Genomic DNA, 21,364 nt, shown 5'->3' with positions numbered 1-21,364 from the left:
GGTAGGAAGCATCTTCATAGATATTGTCAAAATAAAGCAGTGATTATTTAAAGCAGAACTAGGGTGATTTGGGTTAAAATTTCCAAGCAGAGGAGTTTAAAACTGGTTGCATGAAAGATGAAAGGCTGGGCGCAGTAGCTCACGCCTGTAATCTTAGCACTTTGGGAGGCTGAGTCGGGCAGATCACTTGAGGTCAGGAGTTTGAGACTAGCCTGGCCAACATGGGGAAACCCCGTCTTTACTCAAAATACAAAAATTAGCCGGGCGTGGTGGCTCATGCCTGTAATGCCAGCTACTCGGGAGGCTGAGGCAGGAGAATCGCTTGAACCCGGGAGGCGGAGGTTGCAGTGAGCCAAGATGGCACCACTACTCCAGCCTGGCGACAGAGAGAGACTCAGTCTCCAAAAAAAAAAAGTTCCTATCAAGTAAGGTTTAGGAATCCTATTTTTCTTTTGGAGTTTTTTCCAAAATGACAAATGTGAGAAGCGGAATTTTTATAGCTTTTTTTTTTTTTCTTAGAGACGGGGTTTATTGTGTTGGTCAGGCTGGTCTCAAGCTCCTGGCCTCAGTGATCCACCCGCCTCGGCCTCCCAAAGCGCTGGGATTACAGGCATGAGCCACTGCACCTGCCTTCTTTTAAAGAAGCTACTGTTCTTTTTTTTAATCCAAGAAATCCAAAGTGTTATATAAACCAGGAAATTACCTGCTATCGTCAAACTGTTTGTGTCCTGCAGTAAGAACAAGGTGGTCACAAGACTGCCCAGCATACGTGACCACTGAGAGCTGGATGGCAACCGAGGCCGCACACTTTTGGCCTAGAGTTAGATGGACAGAAGCGGTGGAGGCATAGCAGGGAGTGGCCGGCCCTCCCGCAGCTGTTCCAGGACCCTCAGGTTTTATGTTCCCATTGACTATAGCCCACTTTCTTTCTTTCTTTTTTTTTTTCTTTTTTTGAGACAGAGTCTCACTCTCTTGCCCAGGCCGGAGTACAATGGCACAATCTTGCTTGGCTCACTGCAACCTCCACCTCCTGGGTTCAAGCAATTCTCCTGCCTCAGCCTCCTGAGTAGCTGGGATAACAGGCACGTGCCACCATGCCCAGCTGTTTTGTATTTTTAGTGGAGACGGGGTTTCACCATGTTGGCCAGGCTGGTCTTAAACTCCTGACTTCAGGTGATTTGCCTGGATTGGCCACCCAAAGTGCTGTGATTACAGGTGTGAACCTCCGCACCTGGCCTAGCCCCGTTTCTTAGTTAGGGGTGTGGCCATATTTTACTACTATAACGTGAGGTCAGCTAATAGAAAAGGCCAAACTAGTTCCCCTGAAATTTACCTTCCCTGCCAAAATCTTGTAGCTCCATTTTAAGGAGAGAAACAAGTTACTGTAAAGAAATTTGAATCCAGTTAATAAACAACTTGGTGGGTTTCCACATGAACTTTGTTATCTCCTAGGAAGACAACACAAATTTCTGGTGAAAACCCACCTACTTTTTTTTTTTTTTTTTTTTTTTGAGATGGAGTCACTTTCTGTTGCCCAGGCTGGAGTGCAGTGGCATGATCGATCTTGGCTTGCTGCAACCCCTGCCTCCTGGGTTCAAGCGATTCTGCCTCAGCCTCCTGAGCAGGTGGGATTACAGGTGCGTACCACAACACCCAGCTAATTTTTTTGTGGAGATGGAGTTTCACCATGTTGGCCAGGCTGGTCTCGAACTCCTGACCTCAAGTGATCCGCCTGCCTCAGCCTCCCAAAGTGCTGGGATTACAGGCGTGAGCCACCGTGCCCGGCCTCCACCTATTTTTTAATTTGACAAATTGTTTATGAGGCAACCTTCCACTGTACTGACTCTGCTGTAGTTGCTTTCTGTGATACGCACACGATGTTAGTAAAGTGAAATACTGCCGTGGAATGTAGGAGATGGGAGGATAGTTGTGCTCCTGTAGCATCAGGTCTGTAGAGGGAGTGGCTCCTCCCAAGATGAAAATGACAGGAGGTGCTTGCAAGTGACATGCATCCACGGTGATAGGGAGATGTAGTGTGACAAGCCGGAATCCAGCAGCAGTGGCCCATGGCCTTGTCTCCACCGAAAAGAGAAGAGCAGCTGAGATTCTGATCTCTGGGACGGAACACAAGCCCTGCTGTGGGTGCAAACTCCTGAGACTGAGGAAGAATGAAAGAGCAGAAGGTCCTCCAGGAGCTCATTCTGGGAGACCCTGGAGCCAGAGTGACCAGCAGCGTTGGCCCGTGGAAGCCTGGAGTCACAGGACAATCTGGTGCCCAGCTCTGGGGATCCCGCTGGCATCGTCATCTTGGAATAGCATCCGAGGGGTAGAGCAGGGCACAGCTCTGGTGGCTGCACAGAACTGTTCTGTTGTCACCTCCAGTGTGCTCGTGGGGGAAAGGTCAGTCCCAGGAAGTAGCAACAAAAAGAACCTTCAAGAAAAACAGCATGTTACTCCAGTTGCGATCGCTTCCACCTGTCATCCCAGCACTCTGGGAGGCTGAGGCAGGAGGATCACCTGAGACCAGGAGTTCAAGACCAGCCTGGGCAACATAGACTGTATCTCTATAAAAAATGCAAAAAAAAATCAGCTGGGCACTGTGGTGCGCACTTGACAGTCCCAGCTACAGAGACTACAGAGGTTGAGGCCGGAGAATCACTTGAGCCCGGAAGTTTGAGGTTGCAGTGAGCTATGATAGTACCACTGTACTCCAGCCAGGGTGACAGAGCAAGACCCTGTCGAATAAAAAAACAGCACGTTTTGACGGAATTGCTCATTCTGAAGCTGTTATATTTAAATGCCAAGAAAGACTTTTAAACCAGGTGCCGTGGCGCATACCTATAGTCCCAGCTACTGGGGAGGAGGAGGCAGAAGGATCGCTTGAGCCAGGAGTTACTTGGAGACCAGCCTGGACAATATAATGAGGCTCTGTTGTCTCAGCCTGGACATTATATTGTCATTATGTTGTCTCAGCCTGGACAATATAATGAGGCTCTGTCTCCACCAAAAGGGGAAATAAAAGAATTTGTCACAAGCAGAGTAAATATTATCCTTATGTATTTACTTAGTATATTGTTTTGATTTTTTTTTTTTTGAGACAGAGTCTCACTTGCTCGGTCGCCCAGGCTACAGTGTCATGGCGTGATCTCAGCTCACTTCAACCTCCGCCTCCCAGGTTCAAGCGGTTCTCATGCCTCAGTCTTCCAAATAGCTGGGATTAGAGGCGTGTGCTATCAGTCCTAGCAAAATTTTGTATTTTTTAGTAGAGCCGGTGTTTCGCCATGTTGGCCAGGCTGGTGTTGATCTCCTGACCTCAGGTGATCTGCCCACCTTGGCCTCCCAAAACCTGCTGGGATTACAGGTGTGAGCCACTGCGCCTGGGCACCTTCAGGATATTTCAGTGATCTTGAATAGAAAACCCCCAGATCCAGCCTCACTGTCTGTCTGTCTCTCCTTTTAAAAAACTGATTCCAGAGTCTGATGCCGGCTAGTTTCTCTGCTTTCTCCACGTGCTGCTCCTTCCTGCCTCATTTCAGATCAGATGGTTTGCCTGAAAGCTTGTTTTTCTCCTCCTCTCCTTTTTCTACACCGAGATCCAGAGAATTAAAATCCACGTACATTTCTGAGACCTAGGATCACGTTCCCTGTCTACAGCACACCCATATTTTCCCGGGGGACTAGGGGAGAGAATGTGGGGTTACTGTATAACCCAGGAAGCTAAGAGACATCTGCTCCTAAAGTGAAACAGTGTGGCTTTGGAGGTTTCCTGCATAATCCTACATGGAATTCAAGCAGTCCGATCCCTTGTGACTTTTTATCTCAAATGGCTTGTAAAATACAAGACTACGTAGGAGTAGCCTTTTGCAGGTCAGGATGAAGTTCCAGTGCCTGGACTCCAGTTTAACTCTTTGCCTTCCTGAACTTCGCAGTCAGGAGGTAAGCCTCTTGATATAATGTTAAAGAAAAAAGCACCGGTAGTCGCAGCTACTCAGGACGCTGAGGTGGGAGGTTCGCTTGAGCCTAGGAATCTGAGGCTGCAGCGAGCTGTGGTCACCCCACTGTAATCCAGCCTGGGCAACAGACGAGACTCATCTCTTGAAAAGTGAAAAAAGGTGAGGCCAGGCACAGTGGCTGACATATGTAATCCCAGCACTTTAGGAGGCTGAGGCAGGAGCACTGCTTGAGTCCAGGAGTTCAAAACCAACCTGGCAACATAGCAAGACGCCCATCTCTACATAAAGTAGAAAAATTAGCTGGGCATGGTGGTGCACGCCTGTAGTCCCAGCTAGTCTGGAGGCTGAGATGGGAGGACCACTGGAGCCCTGGAGTCCGAGGCTGCAGTGAGCTGTGATCGCACCACTGCACCCGGCCTGGGTGACAAAGCAAAGATGTCTCAAAAAAAAAATTTTTTTTTTTTTTTTAAATAAAAAATGAGCTTTATCCAGAGCTTAAAATTTTTTGGAGAAGTTTGACAAAGTATACCACGTAAATTCAAATTTACCTCAGTGCTAAGAATTAGGGAAAAGGAAACTCATTTTGATCTCAGGTAGAAAAATAGATTGTTTTGAGTTTTATGTAGCTTTAGACTTTAAAAAGTTAGAATTTATTCTGTGTCACTAAAAATGACTTGAAAAAAAATTTTTTTTAAATGAGCTTTATCACAGCAGTGGAAAGACGGAAGACAATTCCAAAACGTTTAACCCAGTGCTTTTCTGATGTTCCAGGAGTGGATTAGAACAAGACGACATGAGAATTTTATACAAATACCTTACCACCTCCCTTTTTCCAAGGCACATGGAGCCTGAGGTACGATGGGGACCGTAGCTGCACACACTTACTCACATCCAGGGACACGGGGGGGGCGGGTGGAGTGCGATGGTGGTGCGTGACAGCGTTTCTGATCATTGCTGATGTATATTTTGACTTAGTGTAATATTTATGTCATTGTGTATCAGTTAGCACAGAAAACCACATGCAGCTCTCCTCCAGTGTGTGACATTCCGATGTGACGCAAAAAGCATCGTTTCGTGTGTGTGTGTTGGTTTTGTGTGTTTTTGGGTTTTTTTTTTTTTTTTTTTTGAGGCAGAGTCTCGCTCTGTCGCCCAGGCTGGAGTGCAGTGGCCGGATCTCAGCTCACTGCAAGCTCCGCCTCCCGGGTTCATGCCATTCTCCTGCCTCAGCCTCCCGAGTAGCTGGGACTACAGGCGCCCGCCACCTCGCCCGGCTAGTTTTTTTTTATTTTTTAGTAGAGACGGGGTTTCACCATGTTAGCCAGGATGGTCTCGATCTCCTGACCTCGTGATCCGCCCGTCTCGGCCTCCCAAAGTGCTGGGATTACAGGCTTGAGCCACCGCGCCCGGCCCGTGTTTTTGGGTTTTTTTTGAGAGGAGTCTCGAACTTTTGCCGGGGGTGGAGAGGTTCAAGCAACTCTCCTTGCGTCGGCCTCACAAGTAGCTGGGATTTACAGGTGCCCGCCACCACGCCCAGCTAATTTTTTTGTATTTTTAGTAGAGACGGGTTTCACTATGTTGGCCAGGCTGGTCTCGAACTCCTGACCTCTTGATCTGCCCACCTTGGCCTCCCAAAGTGCTGGGATTACAGGCATTAGGCACCGCCCCCAGTCCAGAAAGCATGTTTTTAAGAGGAGTGAGTCATTGAGTAGAGGAAAAATTGGATTTTATTTTACTTTTAATTTATATATTTTATTTATTTATTGAGACAGAGTTTTGTTCTTGTTGCCCAGGCTGGAGTGCAATGGTGCAATCTCCGCTCACTGCAACTCCACCTCCTGGATTCAAACAATTCTCCTGCCTTAGGCTTCCGAGTAGCTGAGATTACAGGCGTCTGCCACCACGCCCAGCTAATTTTTGTATTTTTAGTAGAGACGGCGTTTTACCATGTTGGCCAGGCTGGTCTTGAATTCCTGATCTCAGGTGATTCACCCTCCTCAGCCTCCCAAAGTGCTGTGATTACAGGCGTGAGCTGCCGCTCCTGGCTGAAAAATTGGATATTGGATCAGGTTCTAAAATCAGGTTTAGATCAGGTTAAAATGCCAGTGATCTTTAAAATAGTCGACCTGTGTCGTCTTCCCCTCTATCAACATGAGACCTAATTTTCAGTAGATGTTTTACTGCCGACCTGGCTTTCCACTCTAGTACTGAATTTCCCGGTTTTCCCAGAGAACTTGTAAATGATACCGCTGTGTTATCCCGAAAGTATTTTCAGAGCTTAACACACCAAAATCATTTGGCTCAGCTGAACTCTGCTTGTTCGTTCCCTCCCTCTTGTCCTCCTCCTATTTTTTTTTTTTTTTTTTTTTTTTTAGAGACAAGGTCTCACTGCGTTGACTCGTCTGGTCTCAAACTCCTGGGCTCAAGTAATCTGCCTGCCTCGGCCTCCCAAAGTGCCGGGATTATAGGCGTGAGCCACCTCACCTGGCCAAAAATTGAAAACCTAGCCGGGTGTGATCACACATGCCTGTATCTTGAGGCTGAGGTGGGAGGATTGCTTGAGCTCAGGAGTTCAAGGCTACAGTGAGTCATTATCATGCCGCACTGCATTCCAGCCTGGGCAACAGAACAAGATCCTGTCTCTAAAAGAAAAAGACAAATGGCATGGAACCAACTAGTAGATAATGAATGCTGTTTTTCAAAGCTTGGAAAATAAATAAAAAGTCTGATAAGTCATTCTCAACCTTAAATTTATTTGCAGTTAGCAGGAAGGGATTCTCCAATCAGAGCAGAAATGCCAGGAAATCTTCAGCACTATGGAAGGTAGGACTTCTGTTCTTTGATTTATGATACTGGCTTTTCTTTCTTCCTTTTCCTTTCTTTTTTTCTTGACTCAGAGTCTGGCTGTGTTACCCAGCCTGGAGTGCAGTGGCAAGATCTCGGCTCACTGCAACCTCTGCCTCCCAGGCTCAAGCGATTCTCATGCCTCAGCCTCCCCAGTAGCTGGAACTACAGGCACAAGCCACTATGCCTGGCTAATTCATTTTGTGTTTTTAGTAGAGACATGGTTTCATCATGTTGGCCTGGCTGGTCTTGAACTCCTGACTTCAAGTGATCTACCTACCTTGGTCTCCCAAAGTGCTGGGATTACAGGTGTGAGCTACCATGCCTGGCCTGTTATCTTTTTGGTAAAGATAATATGGACATCGAAATATCTTTGTGCCATCTGATTGACAGTAACCAACAAGGAAAGTTTATGTTTCCAATGAGTTAAAACTTACTTTAGCATACCCCGCCTTCCTTTTTTTTTTTTTTTTTTTTTGAGATGGAGTGTCTGTCGCCCAGGCTGGAGTGTGGAGTACAGTGGCACGACCTCAGCTCACTGTAGACTCCGCCTCCCGGGTTCAAGCAATTCCCCTGCCTCAGCCTCTCGAGTGGCTGGGATTGCAGGTACCCACCACCACGCCGAGCTAATTTTTGTGTTTTTAGTAGAGACGAGGTTTTGCCATGTTGGCCAGGCTGCTCTTGAACTCCTGACTTCAGGTGATCCACCCACCTCGGCCTCCCAAAGTGCTGGGATTATAGGCGTGAGCCACCATGCCCGGCCAGCATATTCTGATACGGTGTTATCCAAATAGCACCTGGCATCAAAAGCAACTGGTGAATATTAAGTAGGAATGTGTTCTGTTTCTAGATTCCTGATTCTAATTCACCTCATTGAATCAAGTCATGTCTGTTCTTGCTTTTAAGATTTCTTACCGGACCCTTGAACCTTAATGATCCAGATGCAAAATGCAGATTCCCCAAAATTTTTGTAAATACAGATGACGCTTATGAAGAGCTCCATTTAATTGTTTATAAGGTAACAACTTTTTTCCCTCCAGCGTTACTGATTATTACTGAAGTCGATCTTTCTTGTACGTGTACACGAGTGCATATGCAAACCTCTTAAATGTTTCTTGGAAAAGATGTTGGAAGTTCTGATTATGGTAAAAGTCAAAATGGGTGTTCTTCTAGAATAATAAGTTTATTTTCAGCTCCTTTTAAACAGTTTTGTTATTAGTGAAAGAGGAACTGTTTAAGATGGTGATTCATAAACGTGTGAAGTCCCACGTGCTCTCAAACCAAAGGCTGTCAGAGGTTGGTGCTGCCTGTTCTCGAAATGGCTCCAGATGGGGGCCGTGGCCACGTGTCTGTGCATGTTGCTTTTGCTCTGATTTTAAGGCTATAGGCTTGCTAATTCCATAAGGATCGTATTTGTTTCTGTCAGGACATCATCTTGTAAGGATATATACTCAGGTTGTGTTTCTAATTAAAGGCAGTTTTTGGTTCAAGAAAGAAGTCGAGCATGCATATGTGCTTCTCTTCTTTCCTGCCTGAGGCTGCGGAGAAGTTTTCATTCATAAAGGCTCAGAAATGATGCTGTTGGGGAATAGGAAGGAGCGGGGTGTGTCAGGATGAGGGAGTCCTGTCCCTCTCTGGAAGGTAGACGGGACTTGTCAGCCACGCCTGATGGAGGGCGGTGCCGGAACAGGCCTGGAATACGAGTGGCAACCCTGTGCTAAGGCAAAGGACCCACAGCCCTGTGGAAGCCCAGAGAAGCTCCTGACTTGGAGGAGGGGTCACCTGAGTTGTCAGAGTGGGGACTGGGCCTGGAAAGGTGGGGAAGTGAAGTAAAGTATGGCAGAGAGGCCAGTCAGCCTCCCCTTCCCCCATCCTTGCACATACAGTCCCGCGGCTGAGCATCCATCCCTGGGTGACAAGTGAGGGTCTGTTTAAAGAAAGGAAACAGTCTGAAGAGACCCCGAGTGGCTAACGTGGATGTCTGCCCCTGAGAATGAGGCCCTGCTCATTCTGGCATTTCTGTCTCCCAGACGGAACTGAGACCTTCATCCTCCACTCAGAGTGAAGCCTGGTGAGCCTTCTCGTTCCCTCATTGTTAAATATGGCTGCAAAACCAAAACTAGAGGTCTCAAAAGAAACAAAAATGATTCCCAGGACAGACAAGAACTTTAAAAAATTAGTATCCACTAATTAGAAGAGTTGTATCTATTAATAAAAAATTGAAATGGGCCAGGTGCAGTGCCAGCACTTTGGGAGGCCAAGGTGGGAGGATCACTTGAGGCCAGGAGTTGGGAGGCCAGCCTGGGCAACATAGTAGACCCTGTGTCGACAGAAAAATGTTTAAAAATTAGCCAGGCGTGGTGGTGCTCGTCTGTAGTCCCAGCTGCTCAGGAGGCTGAGGCAGGAGAACCACTTGAGCCCAAGAGTTGGAGGCTGTAGTGAGCTATGATCACACCACTGCATTCTAGCCTGGGTGACAGAGTGAAACCCTGTCTCAAAAATAATGAAACTGGCATCAACAGTTTCATATCTAACACCAGACATTATGTGACAGTGGAAGAGAGACTTTCAGAGTTCTGGGAGAAGATGAATTTGAGCATAGAGTTCTTTGCCACGCCAAGCTGTCAACCACAGATGAGACAAAAGGAAGACATTATCCCAGGCACGGTGGCTCACGCCTGTAATCCCAACACTTTGGGAGGCCGAGGTGGGCGGATCACCTGAGGTCTGGAGTTCGAGACCAGCCTGGCCAACATGGGGAAACCCTGTCTCTACTAAAAATACAAAAAATTAGCCGGGCATGGTGGCACATGCCTGTAATCCCAGCTACTCTGGAGCTGAGGCAGGAGAATCACTTGTACCCGGGAGGTGGAGGTTGCAGTGAGCTGAGATTACGCCACTGCACTCTAGTCTGGGCAACAGAGCAGGACTCTGTCTCAAAAAAAAAAAACAAAAAAAAAAACGTTAAATATGAAAAGCCTCAAAAAGTTTACCCTCATGCACCCTTCCTCAGGGTGTCACACAGGGTCATGCGTCAGCAGAATAAGTGAACAAACCAGGAAAGAACAGTTGGGAATCCAGAGCAGTAGTTCTCACGCATGAGACGGTACAAGGAAATCTTGGGGTGATCAGGCTCTTAAGGTCTGCTGGCGACACCCCACCTCCAGCAGCTCCGTGACCAAGCAGGAGGAGGGAGGGCTCCAGGGTTCAAGCCGCCAAAATAAAAAGATGTTTCGTTCATCACGTGGTGTGCTTGAGAGAGTCAAAGTTGGGCTGTGACAGAGGCAGGGAAGGGGAGATTCCAGGAAGAGCCTACAGAAAGATGTGGTCGAAAAAGCAAACCCAAAATGTTGGAGGTGTAATTTAGAGCAGGAATTGGAGTAGGAAGAATGTCCATTTGTGGATCAGGCAAAAATTTGAGACCCCATCTCAAGAAAAAAATCATTCCCCTTTGAATGACCCAGGTAATGACTCTGAAATCTCCATAAGCCTGGTGTGTAATATGCTGTTCATGGCATTTCTGTTTTTAAAGTCAATCTATAGACATAATTTGGGGTGTGATAATGGGATTGTGGCTGTGTTAAAGGGTCCTTAATCTTTTTCTTAATGACTTTGAGATACAATGCACGTACCATACAACTCACCCTTGTACATTTAAAATGTACAATTTAGTGATTTCTAGTTGCAAAGTTCATGAGTCTCCAAGACCATCCTCACTTCTGACACCAGCTGCGAGTTTGGGAGTCCCCATGACCACCTTTAGGGTAAGAGTTCACTAGAAGTACCTCAGGACTCAGAAAAGGCTTTCTACAGCAGTACGCGCGAGCCAAAGGCCATGTGTTCCAGAACCCCCGGGGGTGCCTGAAACCAGGGACAGTACCAAACCCTGTACATACTGTGTTTTTCCTGTACATACATGCCTGCGATAATGTTTAATTTATACATTCAGTACAGTAAGAGATGAATAGCAATAATAAGGCTGGGCACAGTGCTCACACCTGTAATCCCAGCACTTAGGCTGAGGCAGGTGGATCACTTGAGACCAGCCTGGCCAGCATGGTGAAACCCTGCCTCTACTACAAATATAAAACTCAGCCAGGCATGATGGCATGCACATGTAATCCGAGTTACTCAGGAGGCTGAGTCAGGAGAATCGCCTGAACCTGGGAGGTGGAGGTTGCAGTGAGCCAAGATAGTGCCATTGTACTTCAGCCTGGACAACAGAGTGAGACCCCATCTCACAAAAAGTGATAGTAATCATGATTGGACAATAACAATACACTGCAATAAAAGTAATGAGAATGTGGTTTGCTTCCCCCTTACCGCAGTATTTTATTACACTGTCCCTCACGTGACCGAAACCATGGGAAGCAAAAGCAGGGATAAGGAAGAATGTACGCACAGCTGTGGTTTATTACGGTGAAAGAAGAATACAGGTTAAAATCAGCCCGGGGAAGAGGCACATGGGGCAGGGCCCAGGAGCCACCAATGGAAGGACCAGGAGTCCTTCCATTTGCTTTAGGTTTGTTTGGTTTTTTGGGTTTCTGGGTTTTTGGTTTTTGGTTTTTGGTTTTGAGATGGAGTCCCGCTCCGGTGTGAGCTTCCGGCTGTCCTCTCCCGCTGGGGTCATGCGGACAGCACAGTGCCTGTTTCCCCATCGAGGATGTATGGCAGTCTCTATGGAGTGCTGCCATCCAGGGAAGCTCACCTGAGCCTCGAGATCCAGAGTTTTTACTGGGGATTGGCCACAGAGACACAGCTGGCCCCGTGTGGCCGGCCTTAGTCTCCAGCCCTCCAGAGGTGGAGTGGGTGCTGTACGGGCTTGGGCTGTAAGGGATATTGGCCTGCAGTTTTGTTTTCTTGTGATATCTTTGGGCAATGCTGGCCCAATAGAATGTGTTGGGAAGTGTTCCCTCCTATTTTTTTGGAAGACAGTGAAGCACTGGTGTTAATTCCTCTTTACATGTTTCATAGAATTCACAGTCAAGCTCTCTGCATCTGGGCTTTTCTTTGTGGGAAGTTTTAAAGTTAATTAATTGTGCGTAGCGTTCCATTATTGGAACACTAAGCTTGTGGGAGTTATTTATATCCTGCTGAAGGTCATCGCCAAGGTCTCATTTTTCACAGAAAAGATTTACAACCTCCAGCATAAATGGGTTAATCTCTTTACTTGTTAGAGGTTTATTTTGATTTTGTTTCTTCTTGAGTCAGCTTTGGTAGTTTGTGTCTTTCTAGGAATTTGTCTGCTTCAGTTTGATTTGATTTGTCGGCATGTGAGTTTTCATGGTATTACAGGTAAAGCCAGATATTCCTTCATTTTTCCTGTAAAGTCAGTAGTGATGTCTCCTCTTTCATTCCTGGTTTTAGTAATTTGAGTCTTCTCTGTTTGTTTCTTGTTCTACAGTCTAGCTGAAGGTTCTTCATATTTCTGGAATCTTCACAAGAAAAAAGGAAAAGGTTTTCAATGTTGGTCTTTTCACAGAACTCACTTTTGGTTTCATTTATTTTCTCTATGATTTTTCTCTGTCGAGTTTGTTTCTGCTCTCACCTTTTAGTATTTCCTTCCATTTGCTTTAGGGTTTTTTTTTTTTTTTTTTTTTTTTTGAGACAGTCCCACTCTGTCACCCAGGCTGGAGTGCACTGGCACAGTCTCGGCTCACTGCAACCTCTGCCTCCTAGGTTCACACGATTCTCTTGCCTCAGCCTCCTGAGTAGCTGGGATTATAGGTGCACACCAACACGCCCGGCTAATTTTTTTGTACTTTTAGTAGAGACGGGGTTTCACCATGTTAGGCTGGTCTCAAACTCCTGACCTCAGGTGATCCACAAGCCTCCGCCTCCCAAAGTGCTGGGATTACAGGTGTGAGCCACCGCACCCAGCCCCACTTGCTTTAGGTTTAGTTGACTCCTTTGTCCAGGATCTTAAGACGAAAGGTCAGGTCACTGATTTGAGATCTTTCATCTCTGAGACAGGATCTCGCTCTCGGAAGTGGGAAGAGGTACTGGGGCAGGTGGGAATGTGATTTCAGGAGCGGAGGCCTGTGGCTGGTGGAAGGCGGCCAGCGGAGGAAATAGAATGGCTGTAAACCATAGAGGAGGAGGGGGGAAGGCAGATGAGGGGTCACACACGTCATGACATGAGCAGGAAATACGATGTCTAAAGAGGATACCTAAAGAGTTAGGATAAGCCTGTTGTCTAATAACAGTTTAAGGCCGGGCGCGGTGGCTCAAGCCTGTAATCCCAGCACTTTGGGAGGCCGAGACGGGCGGATCACGAGGTCAGAAGATCGAGACCATCCTGGCTAACACGGTGAAACCCCGTCTCTACTAAAACTACAAAAAAACTAGCCGGGCGAGGTGGTGGGCGCCTGTAGTCCCAGCTACTCGGGAGGCTGAGGCAGGAGAATGGCGTAAACCCGGGAGGCGGAGCTTGCAGTGAGCTGAGATCCGGCCACTGCACTCCAGCCTGGGCGACAGAGCGAGACTCCGTCTCAAAAAAAAAAAAAAAAAAAAAAAAAAAAACAGTTTAAAGTGGTTGCCGGGGAGGAGAGCTCAGAGAAGGAAGTCTGTGGCTTTCATCGTCAGGCTTGATAGGCTTGATGTTCTTTTGAGCCTTTTTTTTTTTTTGGAGACAGAGTCTCGCTCTGTCCCCCAGGCTGGAGTGCAGTGGCGGGATCTTGGCTCACTGCAAGCTCTGCCTCCCGGGTTCATGCCATTCTCCTGCCTCAGCCTCCTGAGTAGCTGGGACTACAGGCACCCGCCACCACGCCCGGCTAGTTTTTTGTATTTTTAGTAGAGACGGGGTTTCACTGTGTTAGCCAGGATGGTCTCGATCTCCTGACCTCGTGATCCGCCCGTCTCGGCCTCCGAAAGTGCTGGGATTGCAGGCGTGAGCCGCCGCGCCCGGCCTGCTGAGCCTTTTTTAACCACAATGGCTTGGATGAATGTTACACATTTTTGCTTATCTGTGGTCCTGGTTGTTGTAGGTTGCTATGTCTATGTCATCACTGCAATTATTTGCTATAATAAAGTGAGACAAGGTGATATCCATTTATTGTCTTTGTAAACTTGTGTCAGTGGAAATCGTCACAGAATAATTGACACTTTCTGCCAATTCTCTCTCTGGAATATACACAGAGAGACGAAAACCGTGAGCCCCTAAGTCCCCATCACACAAGTGAATAAGATTCTGATTTTGTTGCCTCTCCGTGTTGTGTTGTTGGGTTTGCAAGAGCATTTTAAGTCCTCACGTCAGTCACGGACACTTCCCTGTGCTCTCTGAGGAGGACGTCTGTGGTCACCTCCCCACAGGCACTGTCACACCTGACAAGGTGCACAGCGCTCCCCTCGCATCACGGAATGGGCAGCCTGTGTCCAGATGGCTCTGGTTGACTGAAAAACATCTTTTTACCATTGATTTGTCCCCGTCGACTTTGAACAGATTGTGATTATATGAAAGTCTCCTTTTTTCTACCGTTTCATAACCTTAGGTTTGTTCTCTTCCCAGGCCATGAGTGCGGCTGTGTGCTTTATGATCGACGGTGGGTACGCGCCTTCGTCTCATTTCAGCCTAAGCTTTTTGTACTTTGCTGCATCCTATTCTTATATGTTTTGGGGGTTTCAGTTGTTTGGGGGTTTTCTGTTTGAGACGGGGTTTCACTCTTGGAGCGCAATGGCACGATCGTAGCTCACTGTAGCCTCGACCTCCTGCGTTCAAGTGATCTTCCCATCTGAGCCCCCCAGGTCACTGGGACCTGCCAGCCCACACGGCTGCACCCAGCTAATGTTGTTGTTGTTTAGACAGGGTCTCGCTGTGTTGCCCAGGCTAGTGTCAAACTCCTGGGCTCAAGTGATCCCCCTACCTTAGCCTCCCAAAGTGCTGGGATTTCGGGCGGGAACCCCCACACCCAGCCCATTAAATGATACATGTGTTGTCGTCAGCAATGTAGAGGCACAGAGAGGAGCCTGTTCCCCATCTGGGACCCCCCTGGCTCCTGAACTAGCCATTGCTCGTATTTTTTAAGTCCTAGTCGTCCCACTTGTCAGCAGAATGTGGGCATCTTTCTGTGCCCCGCCACGCGAGCTGGAGACAGCAGTGGCACCTCTCCCGGGGGGCTCTGAGGATTGAATGAGGTCATGTGTGTGAAGCACCAAACAGCACCTGGCCCGTGAGTGCTGTGTAATGTTTGTTAAATAAACACACGACCTTCTGAGGCATTTCTGGGGTCGGCAGCCGTTTACCACCCCACAGGGTGCACCTCAGTCACCTTTGCACAGTGAGAGGTCTTTGCCTTTTTCCATCTGAAACGTAACCTGTTTTCCATCTTGTTTCTCTTGTATTTGAGGAGCAGGAGGGGCCTGAGTGTTTCATCGTTTGCTTTCCCAGATCAGTGACGTTTTCGTTTGAATACAGTTGTTCAGCATCGGACAGTCACGTGAATCTTACCGGTTTGTTTTGTCATGACTTGCCAGCCTCTATCCAGCCAACACTGGATTTTTGCCGAAGACTGGACAGCGTCGTCGGGCCCCAGCTCACGGTGCTGGCCTCTGACATCTGCGAGCAGTTTAACATCAACAAGAGGATGTCTGGGTTTGTACTTTGCTTTCTGTTCACGTTCACGCATTGAGCGGCTTTTAAAACACGCGTAGTTTTCCTTACAGATGTGGGTGGTGGTAACAGTCCTGTGCTCTTGTGGAATCTAGAGAATGGTGATACGTGCCATTCAGGCCTGTCGGAAAGGGTCCTGGGGAAGCCGACCTGAGTTTTTCTGCCCCATAATGGCAGCTGGGGCTGGGTCTTCTGTTAAATACCTTCCCTCAGCTCCCCGCTGATTGGAACATCCCATTTCACTGGCCCAGATGGTTACGTTCACATGTGCAGTATTCAGCATGGTTTTGGTGTGCACAGACTGAAAGCAATTTGCCTCTCGTTGTGTGAAAATGTGTAGGGGAAACCGGCTGGGATGTGGGGCATTGGGCCTGGGTACTCAATGTGGCGGCCTGAAGGGTCTACACTGAGTGGGAGAGGCAGGATTTGCTCCTCCAACTCTCTAGACACTGAAACATCCTTGAATTCTTCCTCCCTAGCTTTTGAGACAAAGTCTCACTCTGTCACCCAGGCTGGAGTATGCAGTGGCCTGATCTCAGCTCACTGCAGCCTCCGCCTCCCAGGTTCAAGCGATTCTCATGCCTCAGCCCCTCGAGTAGCTGGGATTATAGGCGTGTACCACCATGCCGGGCTAATTTTTATATTTTTAGTAGAGACGGGGTTTCACTGTGTTGGCCAGGTTGGTCTTGACCTCAAGTGATCCACCCGCCTCAGCCTCCCAAAGTGCTGGGATTACAGGTGTGAGCCACCGCACCCAGCCTTCCCTATCTTTTCTCAATATAAAATAGTTACTATAAAGTAAAAAGTGAGGTCATGGAAAGCCCTTTGCGAAGTTGAGTCCTGCTTTTAAATGGGCTCTCTACACATTGGAAAAGTTACTAAAATGTTGTGTATTTCGGCATAAGCTCATGTTCTTAGTGTTCATACGTTGTTTTTTTGGGTTTTCTTTGAGACGGAGTCTCGCTCGGTCACCCAGGCTGGAGTGCAATGGCATGATCTCAGCTCACTGCAACTTCCGCCCTCCCAGGTTCAAGCGATTCTCCTGCCTCAGCCTCCTGAGTAGCTGGATGCCATCATGCGTGGCTAATTTTTGTATTTTTGTAGAGATGGGGTTTTACCGTTGGTCAGGCTGGTCTCGAACTCCTGATCTTGTGATCCGCCCGCCTCAGCCTCCCGAAGTGCTGAGATTATAGGTGTGAGCCACCGCGCCCGGCCCATATGTTATTTCTGTGTGGTCTTGTATAAGCGTGGGCCTCTGAGAGTGCAGAAGCGAGCGAAGGTGAAAGCACATGTAGATTTTGGTGTGTGGATTACTGCTGTCAACAGCTTACATCTTCATTGGTTTTTGGTTGTTTTTGTTTTTTGAGACAGAGTTTCTTTCACTCTTTCACCCAGGCTAGAGTGTGGTGGCACGATCTCAGCTCACCGCAACCTCCAGCCCCTGAGTTCAAGCAATTCTCCTGCCTCAGCCTCCCAAGTAGCTGGGACTACAGGCAGGTGCCACCATGCCCAGCTCATTTTTGTATTTTTTAGTAGAGATGGGGTTTTGCCATGTTGACCAGGCTGGTCTTGAACTCCTGACCTCAGGTGATCCACCCACCTCGACCTTCCAAAGTGCTGGGATTACAGGCATGAGCCACCGCGCCTGGCCAGTAGCTTACATGTTGACAGTGCTGCTGAATCATTAAATTCTTTGACCATAAAAATACCAGGTTTTCCTTTGTGAAGGAGGCATAAGTGAGTTAAATCGATTTGGATCATGCAGGTTATCAACTAACAGATGGAAAGTGACAAAGTGTAGTGACCATAGAGAACGTATCACCTGTTTTTTTGTGTGTGGGTTTTTGGAGACAGGGTCTCCTGCTGTTGCCCAGGCTGGAGTGCAGTGGCGCAATCATGGCTCACTGCAGCCTTGACCTCCCAGGCTCTAAGTGATCCTCCCACCTCAGCCTCCCGGCTATAGAGCTAGGACTACAGGTGTGCGCCACCACGCCTGGCTAATTTTTGTATTTTTTGGTAGAGGCAGGGTTTCGCCATGTTGCCCAGGCTGGTCTTGAACTACTGGGCTCAAGCAATCCTCCCTCCTTGGCCTCCCAAAGTGCTGGGATTACGGGCGTGAGCCACCGCTCCTGGCCCCAGAGAGGGTTTTGAGGATAGAAGCTTACACCAATTTAAGTTCCTTGTCTATGCAGACGACTAAATTTGTAACTCTTTCCAGTTTTTCTTGTCATTATACTTTCCTTAGCCTTAGGGAGCTACTGAAAACAAATTCTGGTTTTATAAGAAGTTTCTTTTCACGTTCCTGGAAACTAAATCCTCCACGTTCTTTCTTTGCCTAGATGTAGAGTATTTCAGTAGTACCCCACTTGTCCGGAGGTCGGATTTCCGGCACCCCCAGCCCTCCAGAACATGGCTGCTAACCCCGAAGCAAGCAGAGGTGGCTTCTGAGCCCAGGGGCGGGGCTGTGCTCAGGCTCCATCCCAGGCCCCAGGGAGTGCAGTGAGGGGAGGGAGGGCCCTTGGGAGGGGTGAGGCTAGCTTTTCCCACTAGGTCCCCGAGGAGGTCACAGACGCTGACCTGGGAGGCAGTGTCACAGCACTGCCTAGTCAGTTCAAGAAATAAAAAGGTGTATCCCATTTAAAATGTTCATTAGACTGCAGTGGAAAAGTCAACTGCGTTTTACAGTGATTTCCACTGGGGATGATAGAAGGAAAAGCTTTGTTACATACATATTGTCGTGGGCTTCGGTCACGAGGCAGGTTCATTTCCACAGGACGCTCCTTCCCTGCACTGGGGGAGGAATGAGATGTTACTCTCCTAACGCAGGGGTCGGCAGCCTTTTTCGGTAAAGGACCAAATAAGAAGCATTTCAGACGTCTCAGGCTGTATGTAGATATATGTGTTACAACTACTCAACTGTCATTTTGGCAGGAAAGCAGACAACACATGAACGTGTGGCGATGGCGATACTCCCGTGAAACTTTGTTTAGAAAAAGAGGGCTGGGCCGGGCGTGGGCACTCAAGCCTGTAATCCCTGCACTTTGGGAGGCCGGGACGGGTGGATCACAAGGTCAGGAGATCAAGACCATCCTGGCCAACATGGTGAAACCCCGTCTCTACTAAAAATACAAAACTTACCCGGGCATGGTGGGAGGCACCTGTAATCCCAGCTACTCAGGAGGCTGAGGCAGGAGAATCGCTTGAACCCAGGAGGTGGAGATTGCAGTGAGCCGAGATTGCATCACTGCACTCCAGCCTGGGTGACAGTGAGATTCCATCTCAAAAAAATTTTAAAAAAGAATCTAGTTGTATTGTTTGGTTATATCCATCCAGGGTATTACCGTCTTTGTGACATGTTTGTACAGGTCTGAGAAAGAACCCCAGTTTAAGTTTATTTACTTCAACCACATGAATCTGGCCGAGAAGAGCACAGTTCACATGAGGAAAACGCCCAGTGTGTCACTCACTTCCGTGCACCCGGATTTAATGAAGATTCTTGGTGACATCAACAGTGACTTCACCAGGTGATTCCAGCCACTTCTCCAATCAGGTGTCCCCTTTCTAAGAAAAAAGACACGGAAAGTCCCTTCAAAGCCAAATGACCCAGAGCCCTTTCCATGGGGTTCAAGCTTGAACCACCTTCATGGGCGCTACTTCCAGACACACACTTGGGAGCCCCTAAGTCACTGGTTCCCTCGCCCAGGACTTCCTGAGCCTTTTAAATGCCATGTGCGCCCGTTCCATTTCCTGTTCTCGTTTTGGAATGCTTGCTTTCCCCGTCTAGCCATGTGAATAACGAATGGCGCGTTCTGAACTCTCCTCTTGCAGAGTGGATGAGGATGAGGAGATCATCGTGAAGGCCATGAGTGATTACTGGGTTGTTGGAAAGAAGTCTGATCGGCGGGAGCTCTATGTAATTTTGAATCAAAAAAATGCAAACCTGATTGAAGTAAACGGTAAGTAGGATTTGGTATTTCAGGAGAATTTTAATGCTGCTGATATGGAAAAGTTGTTTTTTCACTGTATTAAACCTGGTTAAAAAATAGAAACATGAGAAATAGAACAAATCATGTCTGCTGAGATTGTAAGCAGGTGCCTCTACTCAACATTTTCAACATTTGGTCCCTTTTCTCTTCCTTGGAAAACTGTGACAAGACTTTCCTGTAGCACAGGAAACTTGACAATGGCCCAAAGAAAATTATTTTCTACAATGCTAAAAAAAAAAAAAAAAAACTTTACTGTGTATTAAGAAATGTCCCCTTTTTCGAGACAGGGTCTCACTTTGTCACACAGGCTAGAGTGCAGTGGTGCAATCATAGCTCACCACAGCCTCCAACTCCTAGGCTCAAGCAGTCCTCCCACCTCAGCCTCTCGAGTAGCTGAGCCCACAGGCATGTATCACCATACCTGGATAACAACAGAGTCTTGCTCTGTTGCCCAGGCTGGGCTCAAACTCCAGGCCTCAAGCGATCCTCTGGCCTCCCAAAGAGCTGGGATTACAGGCAGGAGCCACCTTGCCCAGCCCCAAATGTCCTTTTTTAATATCCTGTGATATAAACGTATCTTTTGTAGGGAGAAGCTGCCAGGTTCATGTGGCCGTTTACAACGATCCCTCTGAACACCGGCAGAATAAGGCATTTTCTCCTGCCCTCCCGCCAAGCGGCCAGCCATGCCCACCGTACAGGGTGACCCGGCAGCTGCTCTGCTGACAGCTCGGCTGCCCTGGAGAGAGGGGACCTCGCCTTGGCAGAGCTGCCCCCTTGGGCGATGCCCCATACAAATGTACACTGTGTGGAAATTCAGTGTAAGCGTCTTTTTTTCCCCCTTGTATCTTCTCGGGCATACTAAATTTTTCTATTATTAACACTTGTATTAGTAATTGTGTGCAATAGAAACATCAGTTAATACAAGCCTGATCTAAACTGAATTCGATAAGATCAAAATCCTGACACGTCTGCGGGGCGCTGGGTCTGCAGCTCAGGGTCACTGTCAGTTTCTCTGTTGTTCCATCAGTTCTCCCAGGATGACAACAGTGCCAGCCTCGTGCTTCTAACCCCCTCCCCGGGTGTCCTGGGCACTTTGCTTGCAGTTCCTCAGGCCCCGGGCAGCAGTATTACATGCTCAGAACTACTGAGGCCTGGTCGGTTTCTTAGGTGGTTTTCTCCCCTCTTGTTAACATTTCTTGGCTGGGCACAGTGGTTCATGCCTGCAGTCCAGCACTTTGGGAGGCCAAGGTGGGCGGATCACCTGAGGTTAAGAGTTCAAGACCAGCCTGGCGAAACCCTCTCTCTACCCAAAAATACAAAAATTAGCCGGGTGTGGTGGTGTGCACCTGTCGTCCCAGCTACTTGGGAGGTGGAGGCTGCAGGGAGCCAAGATCACACCAGATCACACCACTACACTCCAGCCTGGGTGACAGAGTAAAACTCTGTCTCAAAAAAAAAAGGTTCTTGCCTAGTCTTCTGGGATGTAAGGTCAAAATCAATGCAAATATCTATTCCTAATTTTACCCAAGAAGAATTTAATTATATGTCACATAACCTTTTAAGTGAGCGCCTCTTCCTTCCTCACTGTTGTCTGTCCTTTTTGCAGAAGAGGTCAAGAAACTCTGTGCAACGCAGTTCAACAACATCTTCTTCTTGGATTGACTGATGATGGCTCACCGAAAGCGTATTTAAAAGACATTCGGCAAACATTTGGTCATATGCAAGTTACTGGTCATATGACGGACTACATTCAGGACAAGGGAAAAGCAATACCTGCTTGGAAGACTCACATTTCTACTCGGTCTCCTGCTCTCCTGAGGTTTTTAGATTTTAAATATTTATGTGGAATTAATTAAAGGTAGTTGACTCTATCTCTATCATTCCATTCTTTTGACATTATGTGAATATTTTACTAGAAAATAAGATTAATAAATTGTTAAAGTTTTTAAAATTCTGGTTTTATGTTGAGTCTCCTG

At 47.7% G+C, this 21,364-nt stretch overlaps 1 protein-coding gene across 2 annotated transcripts in view; it reads left to right on the top strand.

The window, feature by feature from the left end:
* Positions 1 to 21,339, top strand: part of CCZ1 (CCZ1 homolog, vacuolar protein trafficking and biogenesis associated) — a 28,174-nt gene extending 6,835 nt beyond the window's left edge. The window contains exons 8-16 of one of the 2 annotated variants that reach the window (XR_012091725.1): positions 4,725 to 4,806; positions 6,712 to 6,773; positions 7,701 to 7,812; positions 14,302 to 14,335; positions 15,267 to 15,384; positions 18,768 to 18,926; positions 19,231 to 19,358; positions 19,975 to 20,206; positions 20,995 to 21,339. Coding sequence is in view for 1 of the 2 variants with exons in the window: in XM_073012817.1 (XP_072868918.1) it covers positions 4,725 to 4,806; positions 6,712 to 6,773; positions 7,701 to 7,812; positions 14,302 to 14,335; positions 15,267 to 15,384; positions 18,768 to 18,926; positions 19,231 to 19,358; positions 20,995 to 21,050 (751 nt within the window). In the remaining variant the exon portion in view is untranslated. The remainder of the gene's footprint in view (positions 1 to 4,724; positions 4,807 to 6,711; positions 6,774 to 7,700; positions 7,813 to 14,301; positions 14,336 to 15,266; positions 15,385 to 18,767; positions 18,927 to 19,230; positions 19,359 to 19,974; positions 20,207 to 20,994) is intronic. The other variant, XM_073012817.1, reaches the window with a different exon arrangement.
* The last annotated feature ends 25 nt before the right edge of the window (positions 21,340 to 21,364 follow it).

The sequence above is a fragment of the Chlorocebus sabaeus genome, chromosome 28 (genome assembly GCF_047675955.1).
Source record: "Chlorocebus sabaeus isolate Y175 chromosome 28, mChlSab1.0.hap1, whole genome shotgun sequence".
NCBI lineage: Eukaryota > Metazoa > Chordata > Mammalia > Primates > Cercopithecidae > Chlorocebus > Chlorocebus sabaeus.
The sequence above is the reverse complement of the archived record's forward strand: the minus strand, read 5'-3'. Positions and strand labels throughout refer to the sequence as shown.